At 51.2% G+C, this 20,451-nt stretch overlaps 1 protein-coding gene across 2 annotated transcripts in view; it reads left to right on the top strand.

Moving 5' to 3' along the window:
* The first annotated feature begins 495 nt into the window (after nucleotides 1–495).
* Nucleotides 496–20,451, top strand: part of PLBD2 (phospholipase B domain containing 2) — a 33,440-nt gene continuing 13,484 nt past the window's right edge. For both annotated transcript variants that reach the window (XM_074402192.1, XM_003932338.4), the window contains exons 1-5: nucleotides 496–830; nucleotides 9,916–10,009; nucleotides 13,231–13,389; nucleotides 15,491–15,591; nucleotides 15,809–16,023. In XM_074402192.1, the coding sequence (XP_074258293.1) occupies nucleotides 541–830; nucleotides 9,916–10,009; nucleotides 13,231–13,389; nucleotides 15,491–15,591; nucleotides 15,809–16,023 (859 nt within the window). In that variant the 5' untranslated portion in view covers nucleotides 496–540. The remainder of the gene's footprint in view (nucleotides 831–9,915; nucleotides 10,010–13,230; nucleotides 13,390–15,490; nucleotides 15,592–15,808; nucleotides 16,024–20,451) is intronic.

The raw sequence follows: 20,451 nt of genomic DNA, 5'->3' as shown, positions 1-20,451 counted from the left end.
GCCTGGTCAACATGTCGAAACCCCGTCTCTACCAAAAATACAAAAATTAGCTGGCTGTGGTGGCACGCACCTGTAATCCCAGCTACTCAGGAGGCTGAGGCAGGAGAATCGGTTGAACAGCGATGCGGAAGTTGCATTGAGCTGAGATCGCGCCACTGCACTCCAGCCTGGGTGACAGATTGAGATTTTTTTCTTGTCTCAAAAAAAAAAAAGAAAAAAGTTTGGGGGACGTGTGCTAAACTGGGTTTGCGTAGTTGGAAGCGGCAACCGGGCCCTTTAAGGTGGGATGGGTTCCCCCCTCCCGCGCCCCGCCCATCCCCGCCCATCCCCGCCCATCCCCGCCCATCCCCGCCCAACCCCGCCCCGCCCAGCCCCGCCCCGCCCAGCCCCCTACCCTGCCCCATCCCTCCCCCCGTCCTCCCTTCTCCCCAGCCCCTCCCACCCCGGAAAGGCTCTTCTCAAGCCCCGCCCCACCCTCGGCCCCGCCCCCGACGGAGCTCAGTCACGTGATCCGGGCTGTCTGCGCGCAGCGGCGCTGTCATGGTGGGCCAGATGTACGGCTCCCCCAGCAGTCGCCTGGCCCGGGCCCTGACGCGGGTGCTGGCGCTGGCCCTGGTGCTGGCCCTGCTGGCCGGGCTGTTCCTGAGCGGCCTGTCGGGGGCGATCCCGGCGCCGGGGGGCCGTTGGGCGCGCGATGGGTCGGTCCCCCGCGCCTCCGGCAGCCGCTCGGTGGTCCTGGACGCCGCAGCGGGCCAGCTGCTTCTGGTGGACGGCCGCCACCCTGACGCCGTGGCCTGGGCCAACCTCACCAACGCCATCCACGAGACCGGGTAAGGGTTGGCCCATCCCCGCGAGGGGTCATCGGGGGAGGGGGGTGTGTGGGCACCGAACCTCGCTTGTGCCCTGGACCGGCCTCGTGCCGGTTGGGAGCGCCCGTTTTCTTGGGGGTCAGCTGCTCCCAAGGCTGCAGCACCACCCTGTGAACCAGCTCCCTGTTTGGGAGGGGGCTCCTGCAGCATCCCTCTCCTCATAGGGCTAGTCCCGTGCCTTCAGCCAGTGATGACTGTACTTCTGTCCTCAAGATGCCAGTTCCCCACCACGAGGCCGGAGTGCCTGCATCTGGATCAGGTCCATGGCTGGTGGGTAATACAATAACTTCCATTCCCACGGGGACCAGCCCCCTTCCCCAGACTTTGCCTCCTCTTCCCATGGAGGCCAGTCCCCTGTCTCCAGGCGTGAGGGGTGATGAGAACTCAACAGGAGGCTAATTCTCACCTGCTTGGCTGTGGCTTGCTCATGGGTGCCAGCCCCCTGCCTCCCTTCCAGTTGCCAGGACTGAGCAGGGGTTCCAGACCAGTCTAAAAGCAGAGGGTCTCTAAATTCACATCGACCCACTTAGCACCCTGCTAGGGCTCTACTCCTTTCTTGCCTTCTGTGTCCTGGTCCAAGGGGAAGTCCTTGGCTGGACGCCGTGTTTGGCAGCCATGCTCACCATCTTTATTGCTGGGACCCAGGCTGTCATTCTGATGTGTGAGTCTCACCTAACTCCTCCGCCTGTCTGGGCTCCTGTTTCCCCATCTGTGGCCCAGATTTTGAGGATGTGCTCTAGTTGGGTGGTCGTGTGGAGCAGGTTCTGTACAGGGCTAGCGTCCATTCATTTATTCATTATCCTGATGCTTGGCCTTAGGGACACAGCCGAGTAAGGTGGGGGTCCCTACTCAGTGGGAGAGACAGACAGCGACAGAAGGGAAACTGAGGGCTCAGCTTCAAAGCCTTGTCAGCAGGGCCCAGGCATGGGGTCCAGGCTGTGCTGGGGGATTTTAGGGAACCCGGCGTGCATTGGACATATCCTAGTGCCCAGATGACACTAGGGAATCCTAGCACTAGGATATGCCCAGGATGTGGTCTGCGCTCAGACCATGGTGCCCCCTCCTGCAGAAAGGGCCTCCTCCCACTGCAGCTGCCATCCATTTTGCTGGCATGCATTGACTTCTGCAGGTGTTGGGAGACACAGGATGCAGAGGACACCCCCATTCTGGTGGCACTTGGGGAGTATCAAATAGATGTGAGATTTGGGGGAGATATTTGCTGCAGACCCAGGAGCCAGGTGGGGCCAATCTGGGAAGGCTCCCAGGGAGAGGAGGCCACAGAGTGAGCTGGCATCTATGGAGGGAACTGAAGCTTCGTGGTTGGCCGCGGAGCCTGCTGGGACTCTGAGATCTGGTGACCCATTCTTTGCTGACTCACTCATGTTTTTGGCCCTGCATAGCAGAAACAAGAGGGCATGACAGAACTGTGCAGGGGAGGAGGCACAGGGACACTCAGCATGGGGAGGGGGCTTTGGCCTCCGGAGGCCCCTGCTGGGCTGTGTTGCTCTTGACTATGGTAAACACGGAAGTGAAGAGAAGGCCCCCTTGATTGTGCTGGATGGAAAGTTCTTCCAGGCTCAGCCCCTCTGCGGGGTGACCTTGGACAAATCCGTTCACCTCTCTGAGCCTGTTCTATTATCTCAAGGTAGGGCCGAAAAAGTCACGGAAATTCACTGGGGTCACGGAAAGCACTGCTGTTTGTTTATTTTTATTTTTATTTTTTTGTTTTTGAGACAAAATTTAACTCTGTTGCCAAGGCTGGAGTGCAGTGGCGTGATCTTGGCTCACTGTAATCTCTGCCTCCTGGGTTCAAGCGATTCTCATGCCTCAGCTTCCTGAGTAGCTGGGATCACAGGCATATGCTACCACGCCAGGCTAATTTTTGTATTATTAGCAGAGGTGGGGTTTCACCATGTTGGCCAGGCTGATCTTGAACTCCTGACCTCAGGTGATCCGGTCACCGCTGCCTTTCTGACTTGCTTTCCTCACTCTTTCTCGTCCTCTCCTCTTATGCTCACATGCCCCTTTCCTTCTGAGTTTGCCAGCACTTGAGGCTCTGATGTAGGGAAAACCATACAGAGAGCCCCATTTCACAGGCAGGAAACTGAGGCCCTCAGAGACAGCCACTTGAAGACTCAGGGTCAAATGAAAGAAAGCCATTGGGGGTGTCCTGGCTCCTGATCAGCAGAATCTCTGATCTCTGGGGGCTCTGTCTTGTTTCAGAGAGTGAGGGTCAGGGATTTGATGCCTCTGCTCAGAATTGGGATCCCTCTTTCTTTCTGGTGAAATCTCCAGATTTTGCCACTGGGGATCCTGGGATTGTCAGGATAAATTCTCCCTACTCCATAATCCTTTGTCTTTTTTTTTTTTTTTTTAATCCTTTGTCTTTTTTATTAAAGTTTTTTTTTTTTTTTTGAGACAGTGTCTCACTCTGCTGTACAGGCTGGTATGCAGTGGTGTGATCATAGCTCACTGCAGCCTCGAACTCCTGGACTCAAGAAATCATCCCACCTTGGCCTCCCAAGTAGCTGGGACTATGGATATGCACCCCCATGCCTGGCTAATTTTTTATTTATTTTTTGTAGAAATGGGGTCTTATCATGTTGCCCAGGCTGGTCTTGAACTCCTGGGCTCAGGTGATCCACGCACCTTAGCACCCTCAACTGCTGGGATTACAGATTTGAGCCACTGGGCTCGGCCCCTTCTTTCAGTTGTGCTGTATTTGACTTTGGGCCAACACCCCCACACAGCCTGGAACATTTAGGACTTGGTGCTTGGAGATCACAGATGTCACTGGGAGCAGAGCCTGCCTTAGTCTAGTTCTGGCCTTGGTCCTGGGGAAGCTGTATCCTCCAACCTTACTTTGTCTTCCTTCCCTGATCTGATCCCACTGACCAGCACCTTATCTATGAGGCTGCTTGAAGTAAATCACCATCCCACTGAGAGAGGAAGTGAATCAAAATAAGAGGGAATTACAAATTAGTAAACCAGGAAGCATCCCCGATCCACCAACCAACAGGCAAAAACAGCCCAGTGAAATGGATAAATAAGGTCCGGCTGTTTCTTTGAACAATGACAAGGGATGAATCTCTACTGTCAAGAATGAGAAAGGAGGCCAAGCATGATGGCTGACGCCTGTAATCCCAGCATTTTGGGAGGCCAAGGCAGGAGGATGGCTTGAGGCCAGGATTTAGAGACTAGCTTGGGAAACATGATGAAACCCCATCTACGCAAAAAATTAAAAAATTAGCCAGGTGTGGTGGCGCATGCCTGTGGTCCCAGCTACTTGTTTGAGCCTAGGAAGTCGAGGCTGCCATGAGCCGTGATTGCACCACTGCACTCCAGCCTGGGCAACAGAGTGAGACCCTATCTCAAGGGGAAAAAAAAAAGGCTGAGATAGGAGTGATAGCCACAGATATGGGGGCGTCCCACATAATGGAGTGCATCCACAGCCATATTGGTCTGCGGAAGTGGGGTGCTGATACTTGGGAAGCATTTGCGGTCCTCTGCTCATCTCATATCAGTGGTCTGACTTCCAAATGTCCCTTCTTTCAAGAGGCACCTTGATTAGACCCCTGAGGCATCTTAGAGACATTAGCGCCCCTGGCATGAAATCAGCGTGGCCCATAGACTTTCCAGGAGAAAAAAAAAAGATGGAGGAAACAGACCTACAGCTGCCAACTTTTTATTTTTCTCAAGCATGTGCATTAAAAGCAAAGCAGAGCAGTATTTGTCAACCCCTGTCAGTATTTATCTCATAAAAGGTTTTACAGCAATTTTAGAGCAAACAAGCAGAAAGGACATACTCTGAATAAAGAGTAGTCTTCTCTTCATTTATTTATTTTTTTGAGATGGAATCCGCTCTGTCACCCAGGCTGGAGTGCAGTGGCATGATCTTGGCTCACTGCAACCTCCACCTCCCTGGTTCAAGTGATCTTCCTGCCTCAGCCTTCCTAGTAGCTGGGATTGTGAGTGTGTGCCATCATACCTGGGTAATTTTTTTTTTTTTTTTGTATTTTTAGTAGAGATGGGGTTTCAACATGTTGGCCAGGCTGGTCTTGAACTCCCAACTTCAGGTGATCTGCCCACCTCGGCCTCCCAAAGTGCTGGGATTATAGGAGTGAGCTACTGTGCCTGGCCAAAGAATAGTCTTTAATAAGCACATCTAGTTATAGATACACTCTAAAGTACTTTTCTGGCCAGGCGCAGTGGCTTGTGCCTGTAATGCCAGCACTTTGGAAGGCCAAGGCAGGAGGATTGCTTGAGCCCAGGAGTTTGAGACCAGCCTGAGTAACATGGTGAGATCCTGTCTCTGCAAAAAATATTAAACAATTAGCTGGGCATGGTGGTGTGCGGAGGCTGAGGCAGGAGGATTGCTTCAGCCCAGGCGAGGCTACAGTGAGCTGTAATCACACCACTGCACTACAGCCTGGATGACAGAGCGAGACCCTATCTCAAACAAACAAAGAAAAAACAAATTTCTAGTGGTTTAGAAAGAGAGGATGGGATACAAAAACCTCCTCATACAGTTTTTCCTAGATATAAACACTTTTAGCTCTTTCTTCCAGAATTTTCTATGCATAAAGAGGCCTAAACCTTCTTGCATGCAGATATATGTGGAGACATACGCGTGTGTGATGCTCTTACATGTGGGCTTAGCCCGCGCCTACCATTCGGACTTCTCTACCTTTTTTTGAACTTCCTCTCTGACCTCTTTCCTTATTGGCACATGCAGACCACCATGGCATGTGTGGTTAATTATTGTATCAGGCCCCTAATGATGGGTGTTTTAGGAGGGCCCAGCTTTTCTCTCTCTTTTTTTTTTTTCTAATAAAGACACGGTTTCACCATGTTGGTCAGGCTGGTCTTGAACTCCCGACCTCAGGTGATCCGCCCGCCTTGGCCTCCAAAGTGCTTGGATTACAGGCGTGAGCCACCGCGCCCGGCCAGGCCCAGCTTTTCTGACTTTGGAGAAAAGTGCTGCTGTGAAGAAGGGCACTTACGCCCATCTCTGCAGGACCGTATGAGCACCCAGCCAGGGAAAGCGTTCCTAACCACCGCCCATCTCCAGGGCCTCGAACTCCTGACCTCAAGTGATCTGCCTGCCTCTGCTTCCCAAAGTGCTGGGATTACAGGCATGAGCCACCAAGCCTGGCCTGTTTTTGGAGGAATTTAGAGATACATAAACATCTGAGTACTCTGGGGCTATTGTAATTCCCCATATCAGGGCTCCACTAAAGATCCCCATAGCTCCACCCTGTCGTCTCCAGGGTCCTTTGCTTTGGAACGTTCACAACTCAAGCTTCTTCCTTTTACTTTCCCTCTTCTCTTCACCTGGCAAACTCTTATGTAAACTTCAAAACCCAGAACAGCTGTCACCTATTCTGTGATGCCGTCACAGATTGTACTCACATAATTGTAGCAGCAGCAGTATACCTCCTCAGGACACCTCCTTGAAAAAGGAATAATCCTTTTTCTATCATAATGGTTACACTGTTATGTCCTTATCTGTTTTCATGTCATTCCCCTCTGTTGCCACTAGCTTTTTGAAGGCCAGAGATGAACATCATTCATCCTTAGATACCCTCAATGTCTGGCACCCAGTAGGCACTCAAAAAGGCTTGCTTACTGAAGGTATCAGGTGTGGGTATTTTTGAGGCTTTCCCTGTCCAAGGCTGAGCTATTCCTATCCTGGAAGTGTTCGATGACTTTTAGCTAACTTCCCACGAGACAGCCCTCGCCGAGCCTGCCTCTCCCTCATCTTGTAGCCTCTTCAAGGTCTCTTTAGTGTCTTCCCGTTGCCCTCATTTTCTTACTAGAAATTGCCTTTAAAAATGCTCCCCTCTGCCCCCAGGTAGTTATAGAAACGCCATGACTGAATATTTTCGTGTCCTTGGAGCAAAAATGATATATAGGACCATAAAGGAAAAGATTGATCTGGCCACACAAAAATGAAAACGTCTATATGGCAAGAACAAATGCAAAAGCCAATTAAAATACAAACATGTTTTCTCTTACAATTATTTAGAGACAGGGTCATCTCTGTCATCCAGGCTGGAGTGCAGTGGTGTGATCGTAACTCACTGCAGCCTCAAATTCTTGGGCTCAAGTGATCTTCCTATCTCAACCTCCTGAGTAGCTGGGAGTACAGGCACACCCCACTGCACCTGTAATTTTTACTTTTTTTTTTTTTCATATAGACAGGGTCTTACTGTGTTTCCCAGGCTGGCCTTGAACTCCTGGCCTCAAGTGATGCTCCTGCCTTGGCCTCCTAACATGCTGGGATTACAGACATCAGGCCCTGCACCTGGCCCTTCCCCTCCCTTCCCCTCCCTCCCCTCTCCTCCCTTCTCCTCCCTCCCTTCCCCTCCCTTCCCTCTCCTCCCTTCTCCTCCCTCCCCTTTCCTCCCTTCTCCTCCCTCCCTTCCCCTCCCTCCCCTCTCCTCCCTTCCCCTCCCTTCCCCGCCCTCCCCTCTCCTCCCTCCCCCTCCCTCCCCTCCCTTCCCCTCCCTCCCCTCTCCTCCCTTCCTCTCTCTTCCCCTCCCTCCCCTCTCCTCCCTTCCCCTCCCTTCCCCGCCCTCCCCTCTCCTCCCTCCCCCTCCCTCCCCCTCCCTTCCCCTCCCTTCCCCTCCCTCCCCTCTCCTCCCTTTCCCTCCCTCCTCTCTCCTCCCTCCCCTTTCCTCCCTTCTCCTCCCTCCCCTCTTCTCTCTTCCCCTCCCTCCCCTCTCCTTCCTTCCCCTTGCTTCCCCGGCCTCCCTTTTTTCTCTCCCCTCCCCTCCCCTTCTTTTATGCTTTTTTGAGTTAGGAGTCTGGCTCCATCACCCAGGCTGGAGTGCAGTGGTGCCATCTTGGCTCACTGCAACCTCCACCTCCTAGGTTCAAGTGATTCTGCCTCAGACTCCTGAGTAGCTGGGACTACAGGAGTGTGTTGCCACACCCAGCTAATTATTCTATTTGTAGTAGAGACAGGGTTTCACCATGTTGTCCAGGCTCGTCTAGAATTCCTCGAATTCTCAGCCTCCCAAAGTTCTGGGATTACAGGCAAGAGCCACTGTGCTCAAGCCTCGTATTTTCAATATTAGTGACAAGCAGAGGGCTAATGTATAGAGGGAATTTCACCAACCAATAAGAAACGATTTCAAAAACCCATTAGAGAAAAATGGGTAAAGGATATGAAACAGAGAAATAGAAATGACCAATACAAATAAGAAAATATATGTAACTTAACTAATTTAAACACTGTAAGCACCTTGGAGCTTTTGCAACTAGCACCTTGTTTGCCAGTGATGATTTTAATGAGGGGTGGGCAAATGGAAGTTTGCTCACTCTAGAGACTCAGTCTATGACCTGCTGCGGTTCCAGGACTGGCAGTGCTGGCATTACCTGGAAGCTACACAGGAGTGCAGAGGCCTGGCACAGTGGCTCACGCGGGTAATCCCATCACTTTGGGAGGCTAAGGCGGGTGGATCACCTGAGGTCAGGAGTTCGAGACTGGCCTGGCCAACATGGTGAAACCCAGTCTCTACTAAATATACAAAAATTAGCTGAGTGTGCTGGTGCATGCCTGTGGTTCTAGCTACTCAGAAGGCTTAGGTGGAAGGACAGATTGAGTCTGGCAGGCTGGAGGCTGTAGTGAACCAAGATCAAGCCACTGTACTCCAGCCTGGGTGACAGAGCAAGATGCTGTCTCAAAAAAAAAAAAAAAAAAAAAAAAAAAAAAAAAGCCCCGGTGCAGTGGCCATGCCTGTAATCCCAGCATTTTGGGAGGCTGAGGTGGGCATATCTCTTGAGGCCAGGAGTCAAGACGAGCCTGGCCAACATAGTGAAACCCTGTCTCTCACTAAAAATACACAAATAAATTAGCTGGGTGTGGTGGCTCACACCTGTAATCCCAGCTACTTGGGAGGCTGAGGTAGGAGAATCGCTTGAACCTGGGAGGCGGAGGTTGCAGTGAGCCAGTATCATGCCAGTGCATTCCAGCCTGGGGAACAGCCAGACTCTGAGTCAGGAAAACAAAACAAAACAAAACAAAACTGTGGAGTCTTAAACCCCATCGCAGACCTGATCAGAACCTGCCTTCTACCCAGGCCTGCAGGTGACCTGCATATATATCACAGGTGGAGAAGTGCTCCTTCAGAGGCGTGGGAGCCAGCCTTCCTGGAAGTGAATCCTGCCCCTGACAACTCTATGGCCTTTCAGGTGTATCTGCTAGTACTGGGCAGCATTGCTGTGTAACAAACCAGCCCTAACCCAGCGGCTTAAACAAACAACATTGATCCTCATGGGGCAGCTCTACTTCATGCTGCAACTCTGCAGACCTGGTGTGCCCATGTGACTCTCATATCTCTGGGACAAGTAGGCTGACCAGGGTGTGTTCTTCCCATGGTGGTGGCAGAGGCACAAAAGGGCAAATGAGGCTTCCTGAAGGCTAATCTTATAACCAGCATGCTGTCAATTCCACCGACGTCCCATTGGCCAAAACAGGTCACATGACACAACCAAACCCAAATGAAGGAGCAGAGAAGGACATTTGGCTATTGGTGGAGGAATGCAGTCACATGGCAGAGGGCATGGACACGGGAATGAGGGTGGCATGTGACATAAGTTTGTGTTTTAATTTCCTCCTCTTCTGCAAGAGGACAAGGTGGGGATGATAACCCTGCCCACCTTGGAGGAGTATAAGATTCTCACAGGGACTCAAGTAGTTAATAGACATGAAAGTGGCTGGAACATGGCTTGGCACAGAGCCAGAATCTCATCCTCCATGGATGTTACCTGGTGTTACTGTAGGTGAGGGATTGTAGACGGGTCCAGCATTTGTGGGAGAGGCTGTTTGTCAATATCTACAAAAATTAAAAATACATGTGGCCTTTGAGCCAGTAGTTCCTGTTGGAGGGATTTAATCCTGCAAGCTTCCAAAGACGGACAGACGGAGATTCACGTGAGCATCTGCTGACCACTGTGTCATTTTCATGGTTCAAGCCTGGAGATGCCGTGTGACTAGCTGGGGGCCTCTGACACTGAGTGTCCCCTCCTTCCCCTCCAGGTGGGCCTTTCTGGAGCTGGGCACGAGTGGCCGATACAATGACAGCTTGCAGGCCTATGCAGCCGGCGTGGTGGAGGCTGCCGTTTCAGAGGAGGTAAGGGCTGAAGTGTGGACGTGGGGCTCCCACCCTGCCCCACCACTAGCAGTGTGTTCTCCAGGGTGCTTTTGAGATATATGCAGAATAGGCCCCCCACTCCTGCCGCTACCTTCCATCTATCTGGGGAGAAAAAGTGGACATGCATTCTTTAGAAAATTACACTAGGGGCTGGCCACTGGGCCTGGCCCTCACCCACTTCTGATGTTGCTGACTTCTTGAATGGATGATGTTAATTTTTATAAAGCTCAATGACGAGTAAAGCAAAATAATATGTTGTTGAGGGACTCATCGCATGCAGTCAAAGCAGCTGAACAAAAGTAAGGCCGTGGGCACAACCCGAGTGCCCAGCTACTGAGGAATGGCTGCATAAAATGTGATCTCTCATGCGGCGTGACTTTATTCGGCTATAACAGGGAATGAAGGGCTGACACACGCCAGAACATGAAAGAACCCTGAAAACATGCTAAGAAAAAAAGCCAGTCACAAAAGGGCACATACTGTACGGTTCTATTTATATAAAATGTCCAGAGGCTGGGCGGGCACTCCAGCTTGGGCAACAGAGCGAGACTCTGTCTCAAAAAAAATCTACAGAGACAGAAAGCTGACTCGTGGGTGCCAGGACTTGGGGGGGATTGGGGAGTGACTGCTGATGGGTAGGGGGTTTGTTTCTGGGATGATGAAAATGTTCTGGAGTTAGGGAGTGGTGATGGTTGTACAACCTTATGAATACATTAAAAACCATGAATTATACCTTTTTTTTTTTTTTTTTTTTTTTTTTTTTGAGACACAGTCTTGTTCTATTGCCCACGCTGGAGTGTGGTGGTGCGATCTCAGCTCACTGCAACCTCTGCCTCCCAGGTTCAAGAGATTCTCCTGCCTCAGCCTCCCAGGTAGCTGGGATTAAGTCATGTGCCACCATGCTCAGCTACTTTTTATATTTTTAGTAGAGATGGGGTTTTGCCATGTTGGCCAGGCTGGTCTCGAACTCCTGACCTCAAGTGATCGCCCGCCTAGGCCTCCCAAAATGCTGGGATGACAGGTGGGACCACCACACCCAGCTAATTGATACATTTTTAAATGGTGAATTTTATGGTATGTAGACTATATCTCAATATAAATGAATGAAAAGGAATGATAGCTACCACATTTAGGGTGGTGGATACCTCTAGGGGTAGAGGAGGCAGGGGCTTAGGGGATGCTCAATGGTACCAGTAACATTCTAGGTTTTAGTTTGGGTGTTCATTTTATTATCATGCATCATAACTTAGAATATGTTGTGTATTATTTCTGTGTATCAGATAGTACCTAGTGTAATTTTTTTTTTTTTTTTTTTTTGAGACAGTCTTGCTCTGACACCTAAGCTGGAGTACAGTGGCGCGATCTCAGCTCACTGAAACCTCTACTTTCCTGGGTTCAAACAATTCTCATGCCTCAGCCTCCAGAGTAGCTGGAATTTACAGGTGCACACCACCACGCCTGGCTAGTTTTTGCATTTCTCATAGAGACAAGGTTTTGCTGTGTTGGCCAGGCTGATCTCAAACTCCTGACCTCAAGTGATCTGCCCGCCTTGTCCCAAAGTGCTGGAATTTCAGGTGTGTGCCACCTGGCCTAGGCTGGGCAGACATGCTAACAGGCATTGTCGGGTGTACTTCATAGTAAACACCTGCCATCTTCCAGGGACTCCATCAATAACTGACTTTTCCATTGATGGCCTAACCAGCAGCCCAAAGGCAGAGCACCTGCCCGTAATCCCAGGATGTTGGAAGGCCCAGGAGGGAGGATTGCTTGAGCCCAGGAGTTGGAGGCTGCAGTGAGCTATGATTGTACCACTGTACTCCAGCCTGGTGATGGAGTGAAACCTGATCTCAGAACACACACACACACACACACACAAAGTAGGCGAGGCTGTGGAGTGACAGCCGTCTCCCATGATGTAGATAGGTGTGCATTGGGTCACCCAAATTGGGAAATAATTTGACATCAACTTGTGGAGTTGAACCTGCATGTGCCCTAGGGCCCAGCAGCCCTCCTGCTTGGGTGTACACCCTAGGGGGTATGCATACCCAGGGGTGTGCATGAGGTGCTCAAAGCAGCCCCAAAGTGTCTTTCAAATGCCCCGGGCAGGTGAATAGCTAAGTAGGTGGAGGTGTGCAGGGCAGTGTTAACAGCAGCGGAAATGGGTGAATCTGAGATGCCGGGAGGTGAAGGGGAAAGAGCATGCCTTCCTGTGTTGCCCAGGCTAGCCCCAGAACCCCGGGCTCGGGCCATCCTTCCACCTCCACTTCTCAGGTAGCTGAGAATGCAAGTACATACCACCATGCCCAGCTTAAGCCCCATCTTAATGTGGATTCCAGTCATGGCTCTTTGATTCACCACCTGGGTGACCTTGGGAAAGTTACTTAACCTGTGCCCTGATTTCCTCAGCTGTAAGTGGGAGTAGTGATAAGAGCACCCTCCTTACAGAGTTGTGGGGTTGGATGCGCCGGTTCGTAAAAGAGTGGTCATTACCACTAGCTATGGGTAGTGAGCCCCACTCTGTAGAGCGGCAGCAGCCACTCCCCTCCTCCTGGGGTGCCAGCTGGGTGGCTTGTGTTACTCTGGGCCAGGCAGCTGATCTTGGCCGGGCTCACTGATGCTCCTGAGCCTGCCGGCTGGCCTGGATGGCCTCGTTCACATGTCTGGGGGCTGGCTCTCTGTCAGCTGGGGTGACAGGGACGACCAGGCTACATGGTCTTTTGTCCCTCAGCAGGCAAGCCCAGACTCATGCAGGTGGCATTTGGTTGGGAAGTGCAGAGGGCTGCATGAGGTCTGGGTGAAACTGGCGTGGCATTCTCTTGCCTGGTGGAGTCAGCAGGGGTATTGCTATTTTGTTCCCTGCTGTGTCCTCAGTGCTTAGGCTGGAACATAATAGGTACTCAAAAAAACATTCATTGATTGACTACATTCATTGATTGAACACATAGATTAGGGTCCCCAGTAGCAGAGGTGGTGCCATCAGGTATAGGCTTTGCAGGCTAAAGGCTCTCAGGGCAACTTCCAGGGGCCTGGGGTCCCTACCAGGGGCAGAGCTGGGCAGGAAGAAGAGCCTCCAGGGAGAGGATGGCATGAGCAAGGGCTCATGCCAGCAGCCTCTGTTTTGGGGCAGCCTGGGTGGGGGCTCTCAGGGAAGAGAGCACCGCAGTTGCCCGCCCCCACCTCACCCACCCGCCACCCCACAGCTCATCTACATGCACTGGATGAACACCGTGGTGAATTACTGCGGCCCCTTTGAGTACGAAGTTGGTTACTGCGAGAGGCTCAAGAGCTTCCTGGAGGCCAACCTGGAGTGGATGCAGGAAGAGATGCAGTCAAACCCAGACTCAGCTTACTGGCACCAGGTGAGCCCAGCTGCTATGCTCGGTGGGAGGGGACTTCCAGCTGGCCAGCCATCCTGTCCCCTGCGGTGCTGGCCAGCCTCGTGGCATGTCCAGCTGCCCAGCCACCGCGTGTCCATCATCATTTCCACCCTCCTAGCCGACCTGCCACATGTCCATCTGTCCAGTCTCCATCTGTCCACTTGCTGGAATTCCAGTCATCCACCCTAGCCTACTTACTGTCAAAGAATGACTGAAAACAAAGAGTCGTTGTTAGCATGGTGTTTTACTTGCATACAGGGGAGGTTGCTTGGTAGATTGCTTATGTTGGATGCAAGTAAATACAGTATGAGAAAGAGAGGAAGGGGAAAGCTGGAAAATCCCAAAGAGTCCGGGCACAGTGAATTTTGTTTTCCTTTCCTTGAGGGAGCTGCTGATCAGCTGGCAGCTAACGGAGAGGCCAGGCAGGTGCTCTGCCTTTGGGCCACTGGCTAGGTCATCACTGGAAAAGTCAGTTATTTAATGGCAGGTGCTTACAGTGAAGTACACATGACACTCTGTGAAGTGGCTGTCAATGCCTGTCAGCATGTCTGCCTAGCCTAGGCCAGGTTTGCACCATTTTCCTCTGTAGAACTTCTCAGTGTTCACCCACCCCCCTACTCACACCCTTACTAAGACAGCCTCTTCGGGCCGGGCGCGGTGGCTCAAGCCTGTAATCCCAGCACTTTGGGAGGCCGAGGTGGGTGGATCACGAGGTCAAGAGATCGAGACCATCCCGGCCAACATGGTGAAACCCCATCTCTACTAAAAAAAATACAAAAAATTAGCTGGGCATGGTGGCGCGTGCCTGTAATCCCAGCTACTCAGGAGGCTGAGGCAGGAGAATTGCCTGAACCCAGGAGGCGGAGGTTGCAGTGAGCCGAGATTGCGCCATTGCACTCCAGCCTGGGTAACAAGAGCGAAACTCCATCTCAAAAAAAAAAAAGACAGCCTCTTCTACCACCCACCCATCCACCCATCATGCGTCTATCTATCCATCCATCCATTTGCCCACCCATCCATCCATTCATCCACCCACCTATCACTCACCCATCTACCTCCATCTTCCATCCAACCATTTACCTGTCTATTCTCCCACCCACCCATCCATCCATCCATCCATCATCTATCCATCTATCATCCATCCATCATTCATCCATCCATCCACCCACCCACCACTCAGCCGTCTACCTCCATCTATTCACTCTCCCATCCATCCATTTACCCATCTGTTCTCCCACCTACCCATCCATCCATCCATCCATCCATCATCCATCCATCCATCCATCCATCCATCATCCATCATCCATCCATCCACCCACCCACTCACCCATCTACATATCTATCCATTCACTCTCTCATGCATCCATTCATTTACCCATTCATCTATCTACCCACCTATCCATCCATCATCCATCCATCCACCCACCCATACTTATATATACAAATCCACCTACGCACTCACCCACACATCCATCCACCTTCTGCCTGTCAAGCCACCCATCCACCCATACATACATACATCCACCCATCCATCCATCCAACTGCCCACCCATCCATCTTGCAGATGCTTACTAAGTGCCTGGTGTCCCTGGCCAAGGCCCCATGAGGGACCCACTGATGATACTTTATGGTTACAGGATGTTGAGGCAAAACAATGACAATGGAGAGAAGTCAGATGCATGTGACAGGTGCCCGAGGCAGCAATATAGTCAGTACTGAACTCAGAACAGGAGCAGTTGGCAAGAGTCAGTACTGAACTCAGAACAGGAGCAGTAGGCTGGGAGGCATCCTAGAAGAGATGGCTTCTGAACTCGGCTCTTAAATGGGGCTGATTTGGGGTTAACACATCTACCACGCATCCATAGGGCAGAGACATAGAGTTAATTCATGGAAAGCAGGAGAGTACTCAGCATGGAGGGGTGGTTCGTAGTTTGCGGGGGCCAAAGCTGGCTGGAGTCTGGAGGGTACCCCCAGGCTTCCTGCTCTGTCTGAACCCCCAGGCCAGAGCCCCTCCCATTGGAGAAGAAGGTGTGAGCCTGGAGGAGAGGCCTCACCCTCCCTCTGCCCCTGCCCCCTCCCCTAGGTGCGGCTGACCCTCCTGCAGCTGAAAGGCCTGGAGGACAGCTACGAAGGCCGTGTGAGCTTCCCAGCTGGGAAGTTCACCATCAAACCCTTGGGGTTCCTGTAAGTGCCACCCCCAGAGTGGACAGGGTGGGAAGAAGGGCCACACGCTCATAGTTGGACAGACCTGGATTCCAGCGTCAACCCTGCCACTGCCTGGCTCTGTGGCCTCAGAACAGTCAGCTGACCTCCCAGAGCCTCAGCTTTCTCCTCTGCAAAATGGGAACATAACAGCACCCACAGCGGCATGGTAACCCTCTGGTGCCCTGGTCCTCCTCAGCCTGCTGCAGCTCTCTGGGGATCTGGAAGACCTGGAGCTGGCCCTGAACAAGACCAGGATCAAATCTACCCTGGGCTCCGGCTCCTGCTCTGCTCTCATCAAGCTGCTGCCCGGCCGGCTTGACCTCCTGGTTGCCCACAACACCTGGAACAACTACCAGCACATGCTGCGTGTCATCAAGAAGTACTGGCTCCAGTTCCGGGAAGGCCCCCAGGGTAGGTGGCTGTGGGCGTGTCTGGGGGGGATGAGCAAGGGATTGGGCACCCACAAGGGGGCGGTCCTAGGAGGTGTGGGCCTTGGAAACCCTTCCAACACATGGAGTCACTGCAGGCACATTTCAAGAGTTCATTCTGTTTTCATTTTTTTCTTTTTGAGTCAGGATCTTGCTCTGCTGCCCAGGCTGGAGTGCAGTGGCACAGTCGTGGCTCAGTGCAGCCTTGACTTCCCAGGCTCAGGTTATCCTCCTGCCTCAGCCTTCCAAGAATCTGGAAGTATAAGTATGTACCACCACACTCAGTTAATTTTTTTATTTTTTATTTTTTTAAGAGACTGAGTCTCACAATATTGCCCAGGCTTGTCTCAAACTCCTGGGCTCAGGTGATCCTTCTAACTTGGCCTTCCAGAGTGCTGCCATTACTTACGTGAGCCACGGCGCCAGGCCAGTGCATCTTTTTTTCTTTTTTTTTTTGAGATGGAGTTTCACTCTTGTTACCCAGGCTGGAGTGCAATGGCGCAATCTCGGCTCACTGCAACCTCTGCCTCCTGGGTTCAGGCAGTTCTCCTGCCTCAGCCTCCTGAGTAGCTGGGATTACAGGCACACACCACCATGCCCAGCTAATTTTTTGTATTTTTAGTAGAGACGGAGTTTCACCATGTTGACCATGATGGTCTTGATCGCTTGACCTCGTGATCCACCCGCCTCAACCTCCCAAAGTGCTGGGATTACAGGCGTGAGCCACCGCACACCTGGCCCCAGTGCATCTTTTTATACATGTTTATTGCCTTTTTAATTTTACCTATTGCTGCTTAATCAGCCACCCCAAAATCTAAAATAACAACAGCTTAAGCAACCACTATTTATTTTTTGTTCCTGTCTCTGTGAGTCAGCTGGGTGGTTTTGGTTTTCTGGGCTGGGCCAGGCTGATCTTGGCTAGGCTAACTGATTCATCTGCAGTCCACTGGCAGGTCAGCTCGGGTGGGCTGGCTGGCCTGGGTTGGCCTCATTCTCCTGTCTGGGGTGACTGTCAGCCAGGGTGATGGGGACAGCTGGGCTATCATCAGCAGGTGAGCACAGGCCTGTTCATGTGGCATTGGGGTGGGATGTGGTGAAGACCTCTTGAGGCCTTGGTGAAACTGACACAGCCTTCTTTTATTTTTTTAAATTATGAGACAGTGTCTTGCTCTAGTACCCAGGCTGAAGTGTAGTGGTGCGATCTCAGCTCACTGCAACCTCCGCCTCCCGGGTTCAAACAATTCTCCTACCTCAGCTTCTTGAGTAGCTGGGATTATAGGCATGTATCACCATGCCTAGCTAATATTCGTGTTTTTAGTAGAGACAGGGTTTACCCATATTGGCCAGGGTGGTCTTGAACTCCTGACCTCAAGTGATCTGCTCACTTTGGCCTCCCAAAGTACTTGGATTACAGGTCTGAGCCGCCACACCTGGCTTGACACAGTGTTGTTGTTGTTTTTTTTTAGACAGAATCTCGCTCTGTCTCCTAGGCTGGAGTGTAGTGTCCAGCTTACTGCAACCTCTACCTCCCAGGTTCAAGCAATTCTCCTGCCTCAGCCTCCTGAGTAGCTGGGATTACAGTGGCATGCCGCTGTGTCCGGCTAATTTTAGTAGAGATGGGGTTTGCCATGTTGGCCAGGCTGGTCTTCAACTCCTGACCTCAGGTGATCTGCCTGCCTTGGCCTCCCAAAGTACTGGGATTAAAGGAGTGAGCCACTGCACCTGGCTGACATAGCATTCTTAACCCAAATCAAGTCTGCTGGTCAGCCCAGACTCAAGAGGTGGGAGAACAGGCTCCATCATTTGCTGTGAGAAACTGTAGAGTCACATTGCACATGGCTTGGATGCAGGCTTGGGAAAAATTAGAGCTATTTTTGCTAACAACCAACTGCAGGGCGTGTGTGAATACACTCTTCCTGTCAAATATGAAAACTGACTGGGCATGGTGGCCCAGGCCCGTAATCCCCACGCTTTGGGAGTTCGAAGCAGGAGGATTGCTTGAGCCCAGAAGGTAGAGGCTGTGGTGAGCAGTGATCACACCTCTGCACCCCAGCCTGGGTGACAATGCAAGATCTTGTGTCTAATAGAGAAGAAAGAAAGGCTGGGTACGTTGGCTCACGCCCGTAATCCCAGCACTTTGGAAGGCCGAGGTGGGCAGATCACGAGGTCAGGAGATCAAGACCATCCTGGCTAACATGGTGAAACCCTGTCTCTACTAAAAATACTAAAAGTTAACCAGGTGTGGTGGTGGGCGCCTGTAGTCTCAGCTACTCGGGAGGCTGAGGCAGGAGAATTGCTTGAACCCGGGAGGCGGAGGTTGCAGTGAGCTGAGATTGTGCCAGTGCACTCCAGCCTGGGTGACAGAGTGAGACTCCATCTCAAAAAAAAAAAAAAAAAGAAAACAAAAGTTTACGGTCAAGGCCAAAGTTCTCCGTAGTGCCACATCCTTCATCTCAGGCCCCAGCATCAGCCCCAGGGATACCACTGCCAGATGTTTGCAGTACCTCCGTGGCCAAATGTCAAAACTTGATGGGCCCAGGAGCTGGTGAGGAGGTGCGGAATTGTCCAGTCCTATTTGTTGCTAATGGGAGTATGTGTTGGCACAGCTACTTTTAAGAGGAATCCAGCTGGCATCTAATAAAATTCTAAGTCCGTCACTCCAGTGATCCAGCGATGTTCTGACTCCAGTCTGTCCCCAGAGAGACATTTTAGCTTCTGCACAGGGAGCGTGTATAAGCCAGTCTGCTGCCACAGCGGTTTGGTAATGACCTAACGTCCAGTCATTGAAATTCAAGTCAACTCTAAACGACATTTACATGGGGCATCGTGTACATCGTAAGTGCGCAGCTTGCATTTCTTGCACGTGGAACACACCTATGTACAGCAGCCAGCTGAGAAACAGAACATTCCCAGCCCCTCGAAGCTTCCTGCATATCCCTGTCCAGGCACACCCCACCCCAGTATCACCTCCATTCTGCTTTCTCTCTCTCTCTCTTTCTTTCTTTTTTTTTTTTTGGCAAGATAGAGTCTTGCTCTGTCACACAGACTACATACAGCGCAGTGGTGCGATCTCAGCTCGCTGCAACCTCCACCTCTGTGTTCAAGCAGTTCTTCTGGCTCAGCCTCCCGAGTAGCTGGGATTACAGGTGCATACCACCATGCCCAGCTAATTTTTGTAGTTTTGGTAGAGACGGGTTTCACCATGTTAGCCAGGCTGGTCCTGACCTTAAGTGATCCAACCAAGAAGGTGTCAAGGTGCCAGACTCCTTTTAGGGGGGAAACCTCTGTTTTTCCTTATGGAGCCCTAAAAGTATAAACAGATGAGTTCTTCTGAGATCTTCAACTGCTTGCTTTTGTAGTGTGTTACCTGATTTTTTTTTCTATTCTTTTCTATTTTTTTTGAGACAGAGTCTCTCTCTGTTGCCCAGGCTAGAGTGCAGTGGCATAATCTTGGCTCACTGCAACCTTGGCCTCCTGGGTTCAAGCAGTTCTCCTGCTTCAGTTTCCTGAGTAGCTGGGGTTACAGGCGCGTACCACCATGCCCGGCTAACTTTTGTATTTTTAACAGAGGCGGGGGTTCGCCATGTTGGCCAGGCTGGTCTCGAACTCCTGACCTCAAATGATCCAACCACCTATCCTGATTTCTCACAGCATATGTTAGGTTTGCCCTGTTTTGAATGTCAGATGAATGGAATCCTGTAGTATGTGCTCATTTGTTCTGCATGTCTGTGAGATTCATCTGTATTACTGTGTGTAGCTGTAGATATATCATTCTCATTGCTATATATGCATTAAAATTTTAGTATCTTTTAAAAACTGCATAAGTTATGCATGTATGTTATGAAACATTGGGGAATCCTCCAAAACACTCTCACAATGAGAATCAAACACTCCACAATCTGAAAGAGAAAATGTCTGTCAACATTTGGTTATGTTTTCTTCTAGACTTTAAAAAATGTACCTTGGCTGGGCACAGTGGCTCATGCCTGTAAACCCAGCAGTTTGGGAGTGCGAGGTGGGTGGATCACTTGAGGCCAGGAGTTCAAGACCAGCCTGGCCAAGAAAGCGAAACCCCATCTCTAATAAAAATACAAACATTAGCCGGGCATGGTAGTGCACACCTGTAATCCCAGCTACTTGGGAGGCTGAGGCCCTAGAATTGCAACCTTGAAGGGAGAGGTTGCAGTGAGGCAAGATGGTGTCACTATACTCCAGCCTGGGCGACAGAGTGAGCCTCCATCTCAAAAAAAATTTGCAAGGGTGGGCTTCATGCATGGAACGGGGTGCTGTACCCATCACTATAGTATTATACAGAATAGTTTCATTGCTCTAAAATATTTGCTTTCTGGGTTTTTTAAAAAGCATAATTAAGATTATACCATATGGATAATTTGCGACTTCCTTCTTTTGC

The sequence above is a fragment of the Saimiri boliviensis genome, chromosome 7 (assembly GCF_048565385.1).
Source record: "Saimiri boliviensis isolate mSaiBol1 chromosome 7, mSaiBol1.pri, whole genome shotgun sequence".
NCBI lineage: Eukaryota > Metazoa > Chordata > Mammalia > Primates > Cebidae > Saimiri > Saimiri boliviensis.
The sequence above is the reverse complement of the archived record's forward strand: the minus strand, read 5'-3'. Positions and strand labels throughout refer to the sequence as shown.